Here is a 22131-nt window from a genome sequence, read left to right as displayed (position 1 = left end):
AGATAATCAGAACCTGTACTCACAGAGGCTGCTGAGATAGAATGTCCAGGGGGGAGATACAGGGGAACAGGAAAAACACCTAGAACAAACCAACTACAGAAAAGTTGCAGGGGAGGAGGAATAGCCCAATCTCAGCTATGAGAATTGGAAAGTTGCCAGGGCAACCAGCCACTTAAAGGGTAAGAGGGAAATAACTAAATAAACAAACTTGTTCCATGACATTCTCTCTCCTGAAAAATTAAAACGTTGAAACCGCTGTAAATACCTAAAATATTCAATCGGCCCAGAGAGGCAGAAACAGAGCGTGGTCTTGTGATCTCACGTGTAAAATGAAGAAAATCTGCAGTTTAGGCTAAGGGTGGGAGGGGATGAGCGAGGGAAGGTTGGAAAGTGTATAGGTGTTTGTGAGCATGTATGTTTCCATGTATGTGTGTTTGTGTCATGTATGTAAGTATGTGAGCATGGATGTGTGTGTGTGAGCATGGATCTGTATGTGGAAGTGTGTGTGAGCATGAGTGTGTATGTGTAAGCATGGATATGTATGTTTAAGGCTGTGTAAGCATGCATGTGCAATGCAATGTGCAGTTGTATCTGTGTGTGTGCATGGGTGTGTATGTGTGTAAGCATAAGTGTGTGTATGTGCAAATTTGAGGATGTGTATGTGTGTGTGTGTGTGAGCATGGATGTGTATGTGTGAATGTGTGTTGCCATGAGGGTGTAAGTCTGAAAATATGAGAGTATGTAAAAATGTGTGCCAGTGCATATGTGAATTACTGGGGGAGAGGCACGTGACAATTGGGGGCTGACAATTATAAAAATGAATAAAAGGAGAGGTAGGTTGAAAGAGAGAGATTGTGATAAAGCGGAGGAGAGAGATAATGAGAGATGAGGAGAAAAGAGGGAAATGGGTAAAAAGGGGAGGGATAATGAGTAGGGGGAGAGATAATGAGAAGTGGGGGGATATGGAGAAAAGGGAGAGATAAAGTGAAATAGGAGGAGAGATAAAGAAAAATGGATTAGATTTAAAAAAAGGAATAATGGGAAAGAATGGGGCTTAAAGGAATGGGGGAGAGATAAAAGAGAAAAATGAAGAGGTAGGGAGAAAAAGGAGAGAGAAAGGGACATATACAGAAAGGAGAGAGATAGGGGAAAAGGTGAGGTTAAGAGAAAGAGCAGCGATAAAGAGGATAATTGTGCATGCAAGGGCAACAGTAAGCCAAGATGTTTGTGTGTAGGGGCAAGTAGTAATGTGTATATGTATGTATATGTTTATGGGCAGTTATTTGTAAGAGTAGAGTATATGTGCATATTCTATGCATGACTGTTTTCGGCCTAAAGGGTATAGAATGAGTAAAGGCCTGAGCCAGACAAAGAAGAGCCCTGACTGAGAGGTGACTCGAGACTCTGAGAGGAGACCATTTCGGGTGCAACCTGTCAGTGCAATCTGTGCAAATCCTGTGGATGCAGTCTGTGCTGGGTCAAAGTCCTTTTGCACATATTATATAGTCCTTATGTACATATTATATAGTAAAAAAGGGATGTCTGAAGTGGATAGACTTGGTTCTATATTTCACAGAAGTTGTTGGAAATAAAGAAATCAGAATTTTGTACATTTAGAAATGTTTAACAAATAATTATGTGAGTTTATATATATATACACCGTATAATATGTGCAGTGTGCGCAGTGGTCACTCCCAAAGTGGACTCCGCAAATCTATCCAAGGATGCATTTTACCTGGGGTGCCATTAGGTCTGAGACTCCCCTTGTTATTATTTTTATCATATTTTATTCCTCATTTTCCAATATAAAGGAACCTTATAGTCTGATTAGATTCCCTCTGCTGAGACATTAAAAAATTGAAACAACCGCAAATCTCTAACATAATCAATTGACCAATACCTGCAACATTCCATAGAGGAAAGCTTCAAAGCAACGGAACTGTAATGGTTCCATGCTTACAAGAAACATCAATCTCACACCATTACAATTGACCTTCTAGTGTATTTTAAGTAAAAAAAAAAAATCAATTTTTCTTGTATATGTTGTTATGTAGTTGAGAAGGAGAGAGGATAGTACAGTCTGCAGAGAGCACAGAAGTACTGTACAAATGACTTTGATGTTTAAACAATGCGACCAGCTCAATAAATCCATTAACAAGTTATTTAGAGACATCCCCACATAAGGACTTTTAATGCTGTTTTATTTAGCTGGGTTTATGGACAAAACAGGTCACTTTTCATAAATCTTACATATTCCACAGATCTGGAGTGGGTATTCTGTGTCCTCTCGCTGTAATCTCATGGGTGATGATCACAGCATAATCATTAGGCAGGGCTCTGCAGTCTTATTTTCCTGATCTTTATGTGTGATTAGCTACATGGGGCGGCATCTGAGAAAGCAGAACTGCCATCATATAGCGCCCCATGGTCCTATCTTGTCTATTCTGCGATTCTCACTTTTGTGTTTAAACAAGCTTGTCCCTTGGACAGATCTGTGTTTGCCCCATAGCTGTTTCCTGACTATAAACATATTCTACCTCCCCGGATTCGTCACCTGCTTTGAGTTCTGGATTCCCATTGCCAGGATAGGGGGCAGTAGGGATATTTCCGTGCAGTAGATGTGTTTAGCCGAATACATGTCCATGCATGTGAAAGGACATGACTGGGACATGACTGGTGCAACGTTAATATGGCAATTAAATTGAATGAAAATAAAGACATAGAGGCATAGCGATAAAAGCTAATAGCTGACTTCAATGGGCAGTCCTGGCCTCGTTTCACAAGTGTAGGCTCCGGGTAGCCGGAGCCAACAAGTTCCCAGCTATCCTCACCAGGGAGGCGCCCAAACTAGCCATACCTTAGACAGTTAAGTTCGGCACTGATGCCAGCCCTCGGGGACCCCCTGCTATTATTATTATTTATTGTTTTATATAGGAGTGTATTTAGAGTGAGGAGATGTAGAGAGGGGAACCGCTGTGAAAGAATTTGAAAGTAAGAGTCAGGATCTTGAAATGAATCTTGAAGCGGACAGGCAGCCAGTGAAGAGACTGACAGAGGGGAGAGACGTTAGTAAAGCGATGGGAGAGGAAGATAAGTCTGACAGCAGCATTCATGGTGGATTGTAGAGGGGTGAGATGGTTAAGAGGAAGACCAGCTAAGACAGAGTTACAATAATCAAGGTGGGAGATAAGGGCATGGACCAGAGCCTTAGTGGCATCCTTTGTTAGGAAGGGACGGATGCGGGCAATGTTTTTAAGATGGAGACGGCAGTTTTTAGAGACAGACTGAATGTGGGGGTGAACGAAAGGTCGGAGTCATGGGTGACACCAAGACAGCGAGCATGAGGGGTAGGGAGATGATAGCACCATTAACATTGAGGGAAACTGATGGGGGAGTCTTAGCATTGGAGGGAGGGAAGATGAGAAGTTCAGTTTTGGAGAGATTGAGTTTCAGGAAACGTGCAAACATCCAGGTAGAGACAGAGGCGAGACAGATAGTTACACAATCTAAGACAGAGGGAGAGAGATCAGGGGAGGGTAGATAGATCTGGGTGTCATCAGCATACAGGTGGTATTGAAAGCCAAAGGATGAGATAAGTTTGCCAAGCGAGGAAGTGTAAAGAGAGAACAGAAGGGGTCCTAGAACTGAGCCTTGGGGTACCCCAACTGAGAGAGGGAGGGGAGGGGAAGTGTTACTGGAGACGGACATGCTGAAGGTACGATCAGAGAGGTAGGAAGTGAACCAGGAGAGAACAGTGTCACGGAGGCCAAGACCATGAAGAGTTTGAAGGAGAAGAGGGTGGTCCACAGTGTAAAAAGCAGCAGAAAGGCCTAGTAGGATTAGTATGGAGTAGTGGCTTTTAGATTTAGCAGTTAGTTAGTCATTAGTAACTTTAGTAAGGGCAGTCTCAGTGGAGTGTCCAGGGCAAAAAAAACAGATTGAAGAGGGTCAAGTAGGGATTTGGAATCAAGAAACATAGTTAATCGGGTATAAACAATTATTTCAAGAAGCTTAGAGGTGAAAGGAACCAGAGAGATGGGACGGTAATTAGACAGATCAGTCGAGGCAAGGGAGGGCTTTTTCAAGATAGCAGTAATGGTAGCATGCTTGAAGGAGGATGTGGCAGATCCAGTAGTGAGGGAGAGGTTGAAGATATGAGTTAGAGTAGGGACATGGGTAGATGAAAGAGACTGGGTGAGATGAGAAGGGATCGGATCAAGGGGGCATGTGGTTGGACAAGAGGAAAGAAGAAGAGCAAGTACCCTTCTCTTCAGTGACTGCAGAGAATTGATTTAATGTAGTGAAGGGAGAAGAGGTCAGTGGGTAGGAGGGTGCGGGCAGGGGGATGACTGTGTAGATATGTCATATCTGATAGTTTTGATTTTATTATTGAAGTATGTGGCAAAGTCAGATGCATTAAGGTTAGTAGAAGGGGTAGTAGGGATAGGTCGAAGAAGGGAATTGAAAGTGCTAAAGAGTCGTTTAGGGTTATGAGACAGGGAGGAGATGAGGGAGGTGAAGTAAGTTTCTTTAGCAAGGTTGAGAGTAGAGTAGTAGGAATGTAGCATTCATTTATACGTGAATGTCACGAAGAGCGAGTAGTGACTGGGGCTACATCCTCAAGAGCAGATGTGAGAGTGGAGTTATAGAGAGAGGTAGCATTGTTAGGGCATGATCTGTTTAATATAGGAGAGAGGAGAGTGAGTAAATTGGTTGAGAATTTCTGAAGGTTGATAGAGCTGAGGTCTCTGGTTAGGCGAGGTTAGGGTGCAAGGGAGCGAGTATGAGGCAAGTTTAGAGAGCAGGATAGGAAGTGGTGGTCAGAGAAGGGGGAAGGGGAATTAGAGAAGTTAGTGAGAGAGCACATGCTAGAAAAAATAAGGTCCAGGGTGTTACCATCAAGAGTAGGGGAGTTAATATGTAGGATAGCATGGGCTTCAAATGAGGAGAAAGAGAGTGGATCTCTTAAGCTGTCTTGTGGGGGGGGACAAAATGCTCCGAAAACAACAGTCTAATAGTATTAATGCCAAGGAGCCCATCGGAAATGCATCATGACAAATATTTTTCTCATGTATTATCCTAAAGGGAAGAAATTATATTCATTTTGGGGCAGCAGCCCCTCTGCAAAACATACATGAGATTATTCTTTTCGGCACCGCTGCTCAATGGGCTGGTTACAAGGGAGATGTCTGATCGCTCAACCGACCCATTTAAAGTATGGACGTCTGTTCAGAGCCAGCACAGCCTCCGTAGGATGTTGTATCCATTAAGTAAGGCCTATAGCAGTGCCCAACCTAACTTCACCACTAATAATTTTTTATTATCTATTATTTTCCAGCTCTGATCAGTGCCATATTTATTTATGGTGTTGTCCTAAGCCTAACCTAACGCAGCTCTACCTCAACCCCTTTCAGCCATTAATACTGAGTGCTGGTATGTGATGTCATATTCCAGCACTCTCCTTTCTAAAGACACACGCCACAAGGTAGAAGTAAGCTATGGAGACTCTGCTTCGTAGTGTTAATGGGCCAGTTGGGGTCACCAATAATGTATTTTTTTCAAGCAGACCATTGAACAGTCGTGCTACAGGGAGTCTGATTGTCAATAGTGCAATTGCTTTACTGTTTTGAGGCAAAGGAGCTCGTCTTTCTAGGCCAGAATATGCCACTGGCTCTGACATCCACTAAAGGTGTACCTATGGGATGGGCATGTCATGCAAATATTAAATCATGTCCCATGACCCTTCAGTGAAGTTCAGTTGTAACCCCAAGTCAAGTATTCTAAACAAATATCTTAGGGCAACACTCCAGTCTGAAGAACATGTTGCTCTTGAAACAGAAGAGCACACCCTTCATTGTATCCACTGTCGGCAGCACCTGCGTCATTAGGCAGTCACTGGCATTAAAGGACCAGGGCAGGAGTCAGATGCACAACAGCACAGATCCCCCTATGATTTTAATCTCCTTGGGGCAGTCAAGGGAGATCAGAGGACCTCCCCAACTAGTCCATGATCCATACTGTCTACCAAAGTGGGATAATGGGGGAGCTACATAGGACTGCCAAAAGTGTTTATCTCAATGCTTAACATGCGCCATAGACAAATAGCAATAATAACAGATCATCTCCACAGCGAATATCTCAAAAGAGTGGAAAACAGCCAATGCTAAATTTAAACACAGTTCCTAGATGAGAATGATTTGTTTTCCTACCACAGGATGCCAGAAAATGGAAAGTAAATAAAGTGCAAGGTCATATTAAGACAATAAAGTATTGGTTGAATTGGATGCAGATACTGAATAATAAATGTGTTGCAGCAGCTGATATTTGTATCATTGTTTTGTGAGATAAATTATTTTTATTAGAGAACACACTACCAAGAGCCACGATTTATATTCTGGGTGCGCACATATCTTATGTACCCACCCCACGAAAAAGAATCTGCCCCCTTCTCACTTGTTTACAAAATATGGGGTGACCATGTATCTCAGATTTCCTGGGACAGTCCCTAAATCAAAAGAGCTGTCCGGGATGGGCCCTGAGCAACCATGTTCCAGGACCATGTCATGTACTGGAATAAAAGATCTGCCTTTTGCAACTAGCAAGGAGAAGGACATGCAGCAGGGCCAGACTGGGGATGAAGAGGCAGCGGCTGCCAAATTATATAAGGGGTCAGCAGCTGAACATGAGATAACACATGTTACATTTGATTGACATGCACATGACATCCGTATCCACTGAAGTCACAATTCTAACATGTGGTCACCCTGCTTTAACGTGACTCATGGACTTTCACCTGTTAATGATTCTGTAGAACATCTTTGAAGTTCATCTGTTTTGTGCAGACGACAAGGTGGAACTTTGTGAAATATGGTCGCTAGACTGTGAGAGAACATAAATCCGCACAGAATGCAATCATTTGGAAACGGATAGATTTTTTTTATTCTGTAACTTATATAAGATATAGCTACCCAAAATCTTCTTCTTCAGCTGCTGAAAACTATCGAAGGTGATACCTTTTATTGGGCCAACTCAGAAAGAAGATATAGTGACCTGAGCTTTCAGGACTACAGGGGTCCGTTCTTCAGATGGAATCTTCCATATTAAATCTGAAGAAGAGGCCTCTGAGGTCTGTTAAGACTTACTTGACTTCATTTTTATGTTGGCCCAAAAAAAAGGTACCTTCTTTTGTTCCAATACAGCTATATTAATTTTCCTTTTGTTTTTTCCATTACTTATATAAATCGTCAGTAGTTTGTGCTTTAAGTCAACCTTGTGCCTTCTTGCACCTATTGTTGTAAATCCTGCATAATAAGTCACTTATGCTTTTTTGAATTCTCCTTTCCTCTTCTTACTTCCTTCGATGCAACCATGATGTATGAAAGGCTTAAAGGGAAATCAGCACCATGAGGTACAATGTATACAGTGTTGTGGCAATGCTAATGAAGTCTGTTTTGCCAGAATTTCATTAGTCAGAGAGTCCTACCAAGCATTTGAGATAGAGTCATTCTTTTGTTTACCACAAGGCAGTATCGTAAAAAGTCAGGGTGTTTGTTTTGTAGACTGGACTAAAATAGCCGAGCTAGAACGCTTACAAATGGCTAATATGCAGCTGTCTGAAAACATTATATTATGCAAAAACCAGAACTGTTTTAAAATTGGCACAATACCGTACTTTTAAAAACCTATTATCCGATACTAGTGAAAAAATGTTTGTTGGGAGTTCCCCTTTAAAAAAACATTTAGAGATCCTTATTAACCTTAAGTGATAATTGAAAAAAACGTATTCTTCTAGTTCGCTGTTTTTCACTGAATTTCACCGATATATCGACTTTCTAGTGCAATCAAGCAATACTAAGGATATTCCCAGTAGAAGAACACCGTTCAGCTTAAAAAGAGGAACAGGGGAACACGTAGAGCTCAGCCAGTTCTCACTGTACATCCTCAAATGTTCTCCTTTATTTATATTTTATTGTGATAGGTATTCTACCAAAACAATGGGGCTTTGATGTTCCTCATCTGGGTAATGCTTGTTCCGTTCTTTGTATTGTCTTTTATTATTTCAAAGATAATTTTGTTCTTTTAAAAAGTGAAGACAGGTGGCTAGGAATTTATCGATTCGTTGATCTATTAACGAGGGTTTAGAGTCCCGGAGTCAGAAATCTCGTTAGGTTCATTTTTCCCGCAGGGCCAGCCATCCTATAATCTGGGTGGTTGCCGGTGCTGGCTTCATATGAGGTTAATATGGACGTTGCACACATTTACTGTCCTGTTCTCATATTTATTTACTTGTGAGAGAGGTTCGAGGCACGGATAGAACTACAGTTCTGGCTTATGACTATTAAATAAGTCATCTGCCACACTGAATATCTAACTTTTTGTCATTCAGAAGGGGAGATGCCTTGGGGTAGTATATATATATATATATATATATATATATATATATATATATATATATAATATATGTGTATATATATATATGTGTATATATATATATATATATCCTGAAGTCCACCCAGCCTCTTTGTGCATGAACGAGTCTTTCAATGAGAAATACTCTGGAGCACTGCCATTCTGTATAATGGATGGATGGAGCTCCATAACCGAGCTTAGCCGCAAAATGGAAATGCGTTGGGAGCACGTGGCCCTGTATACATGCATTAGCATACACCCAGTGCTCCTGACATATATATCTGAACAGTTAATACTTTAAGTGCTAGAAACGCTTTATTGATATTGTGGGTTTGTAGGTGCAGTTTGTAACAGGAAAGAAATGCTACTTTAGAAAGTCAAACAGGGGCAAAAAAAAGAGACTAAAACTGTGACTAATGGGATCATGAAGCAAATTGCTGAAATTTTGCTTTTTCTATAAGTCAGAAGTTGATAGCTCTGTAATACCCCACCCTTCATGCACAAATTAGCAGCGATCTTGTACAGCTCTATTGTATTAAACCAAAATACTCTGAGGTGCTGTGTGGCTTTATGTAGTATAGTTAGGGTTGCCACCTGGCCGGTATTTCACCGGCATAGCCGGTATTTAGAGCACCCTGCCGGCAGGGTGATTGGCCGGAGGGGGAGTGCCCAGTGCCGCTCTGTCTTCAGCGCAGCGCTATGTCTATGTGCTGGTGTCGCGTTTGTGGCTGAGCCTGAGGCTGATCGCTGGGGGGAAGTGATGTTTCATTTCATGACATCACTTCCCCCAGCGGTGCTCTGGAGTCTGGCAGCAGCCGTGGAGCGGCCGGCCTGTGTAGGCTCTCTGCCTGTGGAGGAAAAAGCCTTATGTCCCTCCTCCTGCCTGCATACATAGGAGCTGTTTAAATGTTTGCATTTACACTTTTTGTCAGATGTATTTGTATTTAGTGTTCCCTTTAATTTATTCGTTTTTAATAAGTGTTATTTATAATTATGTGCTTTTATTCTTTGATTGTTTTTGTTTGTGTGATATAGGAAAATTTCCTCTGCATATGTATCGTATCTCCTATATCACTTCCTGCGATGTCACGCATATATAATGTATTATGCAAATTAGCATGGCCGGTATTTTTTTGCAAGGAAGGTGGCAACCCTAAGTATAGTATATATATATACATAGTATATAAACAGCATCATCTATAGACTATACATAATATATACAATTCCCCTATATGTCAAAATGATGTGTCCTGGAAAACACGGGTCATGTGGTCACAGGCGGGTATACCATGTTAGTGTATGTTCTGAGTGTTACGGGAATCTCCATCCATTCCGGGTATTCAGACGGCTTTTGTTAACCAAAGTTTGGTTGAGGCTTACTTGTCATATAGTTTTTAACTGTTAGCTAGTATATCCCCCAACATTCAGGTGTGCGAATCGGGACACGTGTGTTGGGGGTGTAGCTAGAGGCGGGGAGGGCAGACCAGAGCGTGTTGTCGTCAGTGTCAGAAGCGTGGCCACCCACCCACTTTATGTAAACCATCATGTGCTGCAGACGCGGATTCTCTGTCTTGCTCTTATGGATGTGTCGAAGAACAATAAAGCTTTATGGTTTTAACGGACATATTGGCGTCTTTACGTAATTTTAATTTGGAGTGCGCGGCACAATCTGCTCACGTTTTTTTTCTTTGATTTGGTGCAGGAGGACTATATATTTCAGCATAATATCATCATGTCCGAAAGTTATCTCTCTACCTCAACTTTATGAAGCCTCTCTGACCCAATCAACCACCAGGGCCTTCGTTAATAATATTAATATGATTAATAATAATAATCAATTCATTAGGCCTGTGTTTATTATAGCCCTGCCAACAACAATCAGCAACTTAAAAACAATAAACAATAAATAATAAAAATGTATTAAAAAATAGATAGATCTATGAGTGCCGCGTTATCACCTTTTCTCCTCTCACAGGAGTACTTTAATACGCATTTGATAGCTGTAGGCAAAAACAAAACCTGAGACCCTGAAACCGGAGCAAATACCTGAGACTCAGGGTGAAACCTTGAAGGTTCCCAGGTCTGCACATACGTGTTACATTCTATAGCTCACTGATGACGATGATGAGTCTGACAAATATACAGTCAAAGGATGGTAACATGATCCTTATCATATGCACAAAATTACAGTGTGATGGGGGTATTTATAACCAACGTGGAATTGTTGCATTAAGCAGTAAACACATAATGTAATTACCATTCCCCTCTATATAATTGAATTAGAACATTTTTTGAAGCCACGCATACACTGCGGAGCCGGGGGCACTGGCTGCATGAAGCCTCAGCATAATAACAGCGCTGCACAAGGACACAGACAGACAAACAATAAAGACAGGACGGCCATGGAAGTCATTAACTCAATAACACGCCTTCTCCTCCCCAGACCCCCTCCCCCTTCCTTTAAAGCACCACTTACCCCCGGAGGAATGGATCTTCTTCGATTTCCTCTGCAAGGTCATTTTTAGAAGGCTCCTGCATGCCAAGATGTGCGGCTCATGCAGAGCGCCTATGTGCAGCCTGCTGCAAGTGCATCTGCTGGCCGCAACGACAGGAGGGGGGGGGGAGTATGTATAGAACGCTGCTGCTGCATACTGGTGAAGCAGGGCTGCTAGCAACTGACTGACCACTGGGGTAAAAACACATATCAGATACAGCAAGTTGGGAAGCATCTCCCTCATTCCCCCCATGGCAATACCTGGGAACCTACTAAATGAACTGACCCCACTACACTTAACCCATTAATAGTGTATCGTGACAATCCTATGTGGTGAGACACCAAATGCGGCTCTAATACCGGTCATCATGGAAAACTGGACTTGTCATTATCTAAAGATGCATTTTAGTTAAGTCACCTGCATTGAAGCAGAGACATCAGTTATAACATATTGGTAGCTAAAGCACCAAGTGGGAGTCTTATATACGACACAAGCAGTGTAGAATAGGAAGGAGTCGGTTCCAGACTATGTGACCCTAACAGTCTACCCCCTCACCCTGAGATTGGAGCCAAAACCCTGAAACTTGGGGCAAAACCTGGGCGTTCCAACCTATGCCTGTGGCCTGCTATGTTTTAAAAAAACTGCTTATGATTATGTATTATCCAATATAAGATCTGGTAAAATCTTAAATACAAATGTCTCCATGTTAGATGTTTCTTCACTGTATGCTACTGTGTTATGTTATACATAAATGTCATTGGTTTTTTCAGCTTGTATCTATTTCTAGTTTAAAGGGGGCTCCTCAACCAAGTCAGCAGTCATTGTAACGTATTGGTTTTTAATATATATGTAGCACAAAATGATGGAGCCTCCTGCAAGCTGTGTTGAGAGTCCTCCATGTCCTCTTATCTGTCCTATTTTAGATCTGAATGGGATTTATGGGATTTTTTCTAGAAAACCTCCTGGTAAAGCTAATAAAAGAACATGATTATAATTTCGTATTCTATCTTTCTTGTTTTGACACTCCTTTTCTTTTCTTTGTTGCCAAAGGATCCAAATGAGATTTTCTGTTCAGCAAAATCTGTCGTATTTACATTTGTGGCTTTGGCAAAGATGCAGCCAAACCACAGCACTGATGAAATAAACTGTGTTTTCCCCCAAAATCATGATTTCTGCACATTTGAGCCCATTGTCTAAGAATCTCTCGGATCCTTGTGCGCACCTGCCAACGCGGAAATGTTTAAAAAAAACAAACAGAAGTTCTTTTTTATTGATGGTATTTGTACAGCATAGTAAAGTGTAGGTGAAGGATGGGTTGTTTGATGCAGAGAAAATAAAAGAACGTTTCATCACTACAGGTGTTCCCTTGTTGGGAAAAACGACACTGAATATCGTTCCAAGAGCTCACTCACTGCCCACATCTTGTAATATGTACTGCTTTATGAAACCTGTTGACAAACCAACAAAGTCAAGTTTGCTTTTTCTTACTGAAACTATAGTGTTGTCTTTGTACTTATTGCCAAATAAAAGCCATTTGGGTCACTGGATTAGATCAGTCTATTAAATTATTGTTTTTAACAATTGTTGGTATTTATTTATTTTACCATATTAGATTATAGGATTATAGGAATTCCAGATCGCAGGTTATGTGGCCTTTCCAGGCTAATACGATGAGGGAATGTGTCCATGCATGTGATAGGCATAACGCTATCCTGAATATAAGACAAAGCCAAAGACCAAGTAAGGTTAGAGATTTTTACAACAGGAAAACATGAGCGCTCTGTGTCTTAAAGACCTCCTAATGCAGTCTATGGGGGCTGTGCTGTGTGTAAAGGAGCCGGTTGGGGAGATCAAAGAGCCTGTAACTGGCCCACTGGGCAGCAGGATAAGAGGGTGATCTGCCCTGCTTTACGACAGGTGGACTGCTGCCCCCAAGGACCCGCTGCCCTTGGCTTAGTCGGCCTAGGCCAGGAAACATCAATGATCGTACACTAAATGGTCAAGGCAGTGATGTTCATCAAATTTTGTAACCATAAATCAAGATCGATAAATGCTATCAAGAAGGGCTCCACTGCATCGTTGGCACACTGGTAACAGTCTCAGAATGGAATGATCCCTCGTTTTTAGTTGATGCTGGCTGCTTATCGTCTGAAGGCAAGTTGATGTACAACAGGGAGAACAATAAGTCAGCGGGGCTTAAATGTCTGTACAGAGATGTACTATTTACTTATGAACAGACTGACTTATTCTAGATTATGAAGAGGAGATATTGATCCTTAAATGTTTAACACCAGCAGCGAATTACATGCCTAGTGCCTACAAACAGCTTTATTAGGAAAGTGACCCAGTCTTCTCCAGCGAACAGAAACTGTATCCTACCAGCTGCAGCTGCCTGGAAGTGGAGTGTCTTCTCTGAAATAGTGTTCCTCAAAAAAACATTACATTAGAGACTTTGCCCCCTTCCTTTTAGGTAAAACCTAAAACCTGTCCTTGAGGGTTTGGTTTCCTCCTCTATCAATTTGAGCGCGTGACATTGTTTTCTTTTTTCCCTACGTCATCATTTATTATTATGTAAACCTATGCAATGAGCCTATGGATAAAAAACGACTCCCTTTCTTTTGGATCAGCATGGGTATTTCTCCCATATTGTTTAGTTAATGATTTTTGATAGCAACCTTTGTAAGGATGTGGGCAAGAGAAGACTTTGGACAGTAAGTGGATTCGATAACATGATTAGTTAGTTTTGCTAAAAGACGTCAACGTGGCAGCTCCACTGTAACTATGTACTTCCTTGATTTCTCCATTCACATGCTCCACTCCTTCTCATTCCCAATTATTTTCAGCCTTTCGGATATCTAATCTGGGTCTCTGCTCTGGTCTCACTGGCTTTGCTACCCAGAATCCCTTTCTGAGGGATAAAGAAGCCTTCTGGCTTGTCTGGTGTCTGTAGGTGAGTGTAATGTTTGCTATTGGATATAGACCATGAATGAAGAAATAAAATGTATATATTTATTTTAGCCTGCAGGTGGCGCCAGTCATCTTCTTTGAAAATCACTGTTTTGATGGAGAAGGTAAAGAAAAAAAGATAACTCTTTTCTTTGTTTATTTATCAAGGGAAGCATCATTCAAAGAGATGAAAAATAAAGATTTTTCTTTAATAATTTTGAACATAAATTGCCATTTTGCTTGGATTCAACAAAATAGTGCATTCAAGATGCTCTTTCCCAGCACAGGGATAACACATCTCTAAGAGGCCTTCTGGACTTTTGTGACCACACGGAGAAAGAGAGGTGCAGAAACTCTTCTATTTCTCCGTGAATCCATATTCATTATTTTGGAGTACTTGAGAGAAAGCATTAGAGAGAGAGTGAATGAGAGTGTGAGAGAGTATGAGCGAAAGTGTGAATGAGGTGAGTGACAATGAATTTAGTTTCTGAATGAAGAAAGCCCCCGGATTTTGTCAGGAAACAATATTCATAATTGGGCTCAGACTGGCCTCTGGACACACGGAAAATGAGCCAATGCCCGTTGTGCCTTATGTTATCGTCATTCACACGACCAATCCAGTCTTTTAGCATCTGGCCACCTGATGGAAATGTGAGGTCATATGCAATAAAAGCTTAGGCACCTGATCTAAGAGCGTAGCATGTTTCCCAGCAAGTGGTCGCATGCATGTGATTTATTGGCTACTGGCCTTAAAGTGCCGGGCCACTACCCTCTCCCAGTCTATTACTGTTCATAATCTCATCTTTACCCATATTAGTACAATTCAGATATTATACATACAATCATCCAAGTTCGTAAAAATGTCTGCAATTGAGACGCAGTGTAATTCAATGCCTTGTTGCTTCTCTTAATCCGCCCAACATTTTGCAAATGAAGCCATTGACTACATTGCCTAGGGTCAAATTTAAACCTAAACCTGCACAGGAGTGTCTGCTATTGTTATAAACAAGCTACGCCACTTATAGTGACTCACAAAAAAAAAGGTCTCGTGGAGCATTGTGCTTACAATATCTATTTTTATTTCTTTTGAATATTGCTAGATAACACCGCACCTGTTGTATGGGTCTGTATAAGACGTTTGGCGAAAACACAAAGGAATGACAGAAACCGACACTGAAAGACATTGCATTTCAGCGTACATACAAGGCAAAAGGTCTCTTCCATAAAGGATTCTATTATCTAAACTTGTCAACGCTAAAAGGGAAGAGAGTTTCTCGGCATCTACGGCATTGAGCAAAAGATGAAAGGCAAGCATATTCAGCTATGAAATAATTGACAAAAGCACCAAAATCTATGTTTTAGTTTATTATAACCAACGGTTCTTCTTTTGCAGCCAGTGATTACTTTGGAGATAACCGTTCTCCTTGTGGAAGCTGAAATCTGTGGCAGTCTGTGGCAGACCCGGCATTTTGTAATTAATTTCCTATCCTGATGTTAAAGGTCCATAAGAGCGAGCCTATTGGTCGCCGGTGGAGGGCTCCTCTGCCATCAACCAATGAAGGGCAGCTGCAATGAAATCTACGGATTCCTGTTAACCCCTGCAATGTGAGGCAGTGACTTGTACAGGGGGAGGAGACCAGGGAGATTAGCCGGGAGATATTAACGTGTACGTTTACCTGCCGCCATATTAGGTTCTTTGGTATTCGGTTTGAACAACGAAAACGCAACATTCGCGTTCCTTTTTATGTTGTCCCGAATACGAATGCAAATACTGTATTTTAGCTAAGCGAGTCCTAACAGAAAAGTGATAATGTCTTGATTTCTAGACTAAGTGAATCTCTGTGATAAGTCCAACTCATATATTCTCTAATCCCAACTCAAGGGCAGTTCCTGCCAACCTGTCCTAACATTACAATAAGAACATCAGGTGAGCGTCAAGGGAGAGTCTGCTTGGCACAGAAAAATAATAAAAACCCCTTTTGCTCTTCTGTGCCGCAATTAAGCGAGAAAAGGGTAAAATTAAAACCGGAGGGTGGTGTAAACTGTGAATAATAATAATATATACTACGGGGAAATACTTGCAGTGAATAGATTAGAAAATACTATTGGATCTCTCTGCTGCTTTTGATACTGTTGATCACCACCTTCTTCTTGAATCATTTGCTTCTACAGGCATTTGAGATACAGCTCTCTCTGGGATCTCCTCGTATCTGTCTAACCATTCCTTCTCTGTCAACTTCTTTGGAAAGACATCATCGCCCCTGCTACTTTCGGCTGGCGTCCCCCAGGGTTCAGTCCTTGGCCCTCTGCTGTTCTCTCTTTATACTTCATCTCTTGGCAAACTAATCAACTCCTTTGGCCTCCAGTATCATCTATATGCAGATGATACCCAAATCTACCTGTTAAACTTTTAAAAAAATCTGTTTTTTTTCCCCATTCCAATGTTTTAAAAATGTTATCAATAAAAAACGATGTTTTACATATATGAATACGATTTTTAAAAAAGGCCCTACTTGTCCCAAAAAACAAAGTTGAATAAAGACATAGTATTAATGTCAGTTTATTCTGAAAATTATTTTTCCTTGAGGAAAGGCACTGAGACCTGCATTTTATTTTTTTTTACGTCCAATGACAATGTCGCTCTGGGTTTCGCAGGTACTTGGGTTATGTTGAAATTCTTTGGAACGCATAAAATTACCTTTTCATCTGTTAAGTGAAGTTATTTTTTGAAAGTTTGCTTTATTGGTTCTGTGCATTTCGGAATGACTTTCCGAATACAAGGCAGCTTTTGTACTAACCGGTTACGTGATCTCTAGCTTTCACCAACCTTATCTTAAGGAACTATATCAGATGATTGTAATTCTATATATCTAAAAAAAACAGGTGAAAGGAAGCAATGCATAATTCACGTAGATAATTGAGCACAATTTGTTTTAGGTTGTAATCTCCCAATTAAACTAATTCCCTATTGCTTTTCTGTACCATAACACATGGAGGAATAACTGAATTCAGAAATGTCTCGGTGTTTGGCAACTGACCTCTGTAGGAGTTTTAGCTACGTTTGCCCGCTTTCTATCAATAGCTTCCTAGTAATTGCTTGCTGTTTCTTCAAGTTGTAAATGAACTTCAACTGACCCGGAATCTCTGATTACAATAGATCTAACTGTTGACATAATAACAGAGACCTATTCACGGCTCGTTAGCTTATCTCTTTCCAAGTCTGGTTAACAGGCGCTGAGTTGGTTTGAAGGCTTCCAATAGTCAAATCTAACGGCTTCACCACACTCACACTACACTCACTTATAGGCAGCCAGCAGCGTCTATACAATAATGTTACAATAACGGGGAATATTGACAGGAACATTAATTGTAATACACAAAATTACAATAACACTGACACACAGGAATGAGGGAGAGGTTGCCCCCACTGTGTGCTTGGAGGGTCTGCCTTATTGCTGAAGTAAGCTTGAGTAAACTAGTAAAGAAGAGGTCAGGATAATGCAGGGGAGAGCTGGTAGAAGATGAAGGACAAGAACAAAGAAGCAGAGAAGAACAAGGAGAGGAGAAGAACAAGGAGATGAGCTGCACAGAAGGAGACACTAAAACAGTCGTCAGATAAAGTAAGAGGCATTGAGAGAGAGCGTGGGAGTGAATGACAACAAATTTCATTTCCAAATCTAAAAAATGCCCTCTGAATTTCATCCGAACCAAAAGAGCAGAAAAAAAAATTGTTGCCTGAGAACGAATGGACCGAAAATGGAACTAAAAAACGGTCTGCATCGTTTTTGGTCCATGTGCATAAGTCTAATAATTTTCCTGTTTCGTATCATTTATTGTATATGTAAAATTAACTTTGAAGTTAAGTTGTGGGTCAAGACAGGAGCTGACCTCACAGATGAAAACTCATTAAATATTTTTTTAGGATTTTTTTTTATATTAGCCATTGACTTGTGACAAGATCGTTCCTGAGAGCCAGGTTTTGTTGTCTAATCTAATTTATAGACATCTTATGACAATCTGTTATAAGAAATGGACCCAGTTTTGCATTATATATAAACATTTTAAGTTTCAAAATTACCACATTTTGATTTGGTCATGCTGACCCCAGCTTAGTTTTGGATATTCTGTGAACTTTATGAATGTAAAACTACAACTGGATGATAACAATGAACTGTTATATTGTAACAGCAGAATTCATTTTAATTGGGGTGACCAAAAGCCACCCGCTGCTTAACTGGCTGCATCAGCTTGCATGCTTGTTAAAGACTGACATTTAAAAAGGTCCATGGTGTGCAGAACATGACTATATAGATATATATATATATATATATATATATATATATATATCAGTATTTATTCATTAGATGATGGAGTATTCAGGTGAAGGCGATACCTTTTTTTGGCCACATAATCTTAGAGGCTTCTTCTTCAGGTGGCTTGAACTGTGTGGAGCAAGAAACTGACTATACTCAATCAAGGTCAAAGCACACCGGCCAGCTTTATTCAACACACTTAGATAGCTACAAGTACCGGTATATCCCAATACCACAGTGCTGCCATCCTCAAGGCAGACAGCTAAAAGCTTCTGTCGCCTACTACTATTACTCGTTGACCATGGAACCGCGTCCAAACGCACCAAAGATCATTTTTCATAGATAATAACTGGGAAACAGCTCATCGGGACTATGATTGTAGCTAATTAGGATAACCTTGATCATTCTTAATGTGCTCTTCCTTTGACTTACTGGGTCTTTAAATAGTCCCACATTCCATTATCCATTGTAAGATTGGTCGGTATGCCTCTGGCCACACCCACCAATATAGGTGTTCCGGTTTGGAAGCCTGAAGTCTTGGGGTATATATATATATATATATATATATCGTATATACCGTATTGGCCCGAATATAGGCCGCACTTTTTCCCCCCACTTTAAGTCTTTAAAGTGGGGGTGCGGCCTATATTCGGGGTCTAGCGCCCGACGCCCGGGACATGCATGTCCCGGGCAGGCAGTGGGGTTAGGATACAGATCCCCCGCAGCGGTGCAGGGGACCTGTATCCTACTCTCTGATGCGCTCAGACAGCCTCCCCGAGGGAAGTACCGGCACGAGAGGTTGTCTAAGCGCATCGCCGGTGAACGTCCCCCCCCCCGACGTACCAGAGCAGACTCCCGAGTGTCTTGCGGGGCCGGCGGAAGACATCTACGCAATACGCGTATACAACTTCCGGTGCCGGCACTTCCGCTGAGTTGTATACCGGGAGTTGTATACGCGATTTGCATAGATGTCCCCCTCCGGCCCCGCAAGACACCCGGGAGTCTCCTCTGGTAAGTCGGGGGGGGGGGGGGCAGAGTGGCAGCATATCTCGGGGGGGGGACAGAGTGGCAGCATATCTCGGGGGGGGACAGAGTGGCAGCATATCTCGGGGGGGGACAGAGTGGCAGCATATCTCGGGGGGGACAGAGTGGCAGCATATCTCGGGGGGGAGGACAGAGTGGCAGCATGTTTTTTGGGTGCCTTTTTAAAGAAAAAAACTTTTTCTTTAAAAAAGCACCAAACTTTTAGGGTGCGGCCTATATACGGGGACGGCCTATATCCGAGCCAATACGGTATATATATACACAGTTATGTTGGCAAGTAATGAAAGTACGGTAATATAAAGAAAGTCCCCGAGCACTTACAGGTCCTCCGAATAAAAGCTTATTTTAATCAAACGACAATAAGGTCTACCAATGTTTAGTCCCTTCAACTTATCAAAATACATGAATTAGGAAGGCCTATAAGCATTGTTGGGTTGTTGCAATATACTGTATGTATATATGCTTTAGACTTTCATTGAGTCAATTTGATGTCGGTTTAAGGCTGTATAAAAAAATGACATAGAAATAGGACTTACACATCTTTCTCAAGAGAGCCCTTAATCATTGTCTCATAATTACAAGTGCCAATAACCATGAAAGATCTGTGATGTATTACATAGAAGCGACACAAGGGCTAGGCCGTTCATTTTGTGTACTGTGTCTGTTCTGAGGAATATTTGTGAAATGATTGCTGGCTTTCAGTGCAAGGAAACATGATCAGACTTTGAATGAGGTTGCAGACGCTAGGTATAATATGGTATTCTACTGTTATAGGTTGATAATCATGAAAATATAAATAGAACAACACTATAGCAAATTGTTTAACCCCTTCCAATTTGAACATGTCTGCTATATTCCAGTTCAGTGATGAATACCTCAGATGAATACCCACATTTCTATTAGATCCATCACATAATCTGAAATTCCCACGTCTAGTGTAATTTAAGAACCCTAAAAAGCATTCTCCCACATTCACCAAAACTAAAATCATTAAGAAAAAGGGTCATATATGTGTGGACACCTGACCATCACACATATAGCAAATAGGGTTGGATATCCCATTCCAAAACAATATGGAGCTGCCCCCTTCCACACTTTGCAGCTATAACGGCTTCCACTCTGCCGAGGGGCTTTCCAAAATATTTTGGAGTGCGTCTGCAGGAAAATGCGCCCATTCAGCCAAAAGAGCATTTGTGAGATCGGGCACTGATGTTGGACGAAAAGTTCCATGGACCTTGGTTTGTTCACAGGGGCACAGTCACGATGGAAGAGGAAAGACTCGGCTTTGACTTGTGTGCAGCCGATCAGCCATGGAAACCCATTTCATGAAGCTCCCAACGCGCAGTGCAAGTGCTGAGGTTGCTTCCAGAGGCAGTTTGGAACTCTGTAGTCAGCAATGTTATAGAGGACAGGTGACTGACGGCACTCGGTTAGGTAGAAGCCTCTGTGCAGGGACAGGTTCAGGTTTAGAACCCTGCATGGAGCAGGCAGGTGTAGATACACCTGGATGCAGATGTCTGATACAGCTTTAGGCTCCTTCCTAGGCATCATCACCTAGGATTCCAACATATATAGAATATATTATTTCCATAAGTCTGCACTGATGTGCTAATGAACATTCTTTTTGGTTTTACAGTGAAACAGGTATCACTTTTTATTTATTTATTGTAAATACAGGGAGTTGGTTTCTGAGGTAAGCTGCTTTGCCTTTAATGTAAACATCTTTTTATAAAAGCTAACTTAATGTTCAAATATAAAAAATGATCTGTTATGAAAGACAGTAAAACCACAAAGTCCCGTTAACAATCATTGTGTCTGTTCCCTGTATGTTTCTATTCTTGTGACACAGACACACAAAGGCACCATGCAGACACACACCTGCCAACCAGCCCAGTTTTTGCAGGAGAGTTTTGATTATAGCACCATTCCTCTATCCTGGATCGTTGCCCCGCTGCCCTGCTTTTGCGAGCGATGATCCTTTCTCCATTGACAGGCATGGGCACTGGCTCATTTATCCAGCTGCCACCTCCATATCTGCCATCCTCATTGCAGGGCGCCAGAATATGATGTCCCAGCACTGCCTCTTAAAGGATCATAGCACCTTTTTATATATTCTATGGAGACTCTTCAACATAATCTATGTATCATCTTCAACATAATCAATGTTTCGGTTACGGAGACCAGAAGTCTCACCTGTCACCGGGCCATTGAGCAGCAGAGCACCGGGGAGACCGATCACTTGATCTGCCACCAGGTTCTGCAGCAGGGCCGCTTATGGTTCTTATCTTCTTATATCGTCTGTTTAGCTCCTAACTTAATAAGGCCCTCAAAGGATAACAAGCAGAAAAATATTCATAGACAATATATCTATATCCCGTGAGGAAGCCATAAGTTCGGCTTAACGCGTTAGGGCGAAGCAACGTGCTGCTCTTGGAAGGTCTTGATCTTTGACGATACCTTATATAAAATCTCCATGGGGGGGTTGAGGTTTGGAAGCTGGGTAACAGAGGTACATTCAGGCGAGAAGAAGACCCTAATGCATAGCGGCAGCGGACAGCGGAGCCCTAGTGCTATATGTGTTATGTATATGTGGTCTCGAGTGTGTGCTGCACTGTATACGCTCCCACAACACGGCAAGTGGATGTCTTTGTTTCTTTTTAATATTTGGTGCATTAAAGATACTGTTTTTAAACATTGTTCTGCTGTTTATACCCGAGGATCTGATTATGGATAATATAAGAAGAGAAGAATATCAAGAGACTCCTCTTAATTTTTTTGTAATTAACTTTTTAATTTGTTTTGGGCTGCATTTCTCCTTTTTTATGGATTATTTTATATTACGTAGCATGGGCGTCCGCACCCGTCATTCCCCTCTCCCACCCCAATACCTTCTTACCTCCTCCCCATTGCCTACCTCTGTTGGC

The 22131-nt window shown here is 41.5% G+C and overlaps 1 protein-coding gene across 1 annotated transcript in view; it reads right to left on the bottom strand.

Annotated features, from left to right (window-relative positions):
• ATP8A2 (ATPase phospholipid transporting 8A2) overlaps positions 1 to 11021 on the bottom strand; it is a 240413-nt gene extending 229392 nt beyond the window's left edge. The window contains exon 1 of the mRNA XM_053456407.1: positions 10886 to 11021. Coding sequence (XP_053312382.1) covers positions 10886 to 10928 — 43 coding nt within the window. The 5' untranslated portion in view covers positions 10929 to 11021. The remainder of the gene's footprint in view (positions 1 to 10885) is intronic.
• Positions 11022 to 22131: the final 11110 nt, after the last annotated feature.

This window comes from Spea bombifrons, chromosome 2 (assembly GCF_027358695.1).
Source record: "Spea bombifrons isolate aSpeBom1 chromosome 2, aSpeBom1.2.pri, whole genome shotgun sequence".
Lineage (NCBI taxonomy): Eukaryota > Metazoa > Chordata > Amphibia > Anura > Pelobatidae > Spea > Spea bombifrons.
This window is presented reverse-complemented; position numbering and strand designations above follow the sequence as displayed.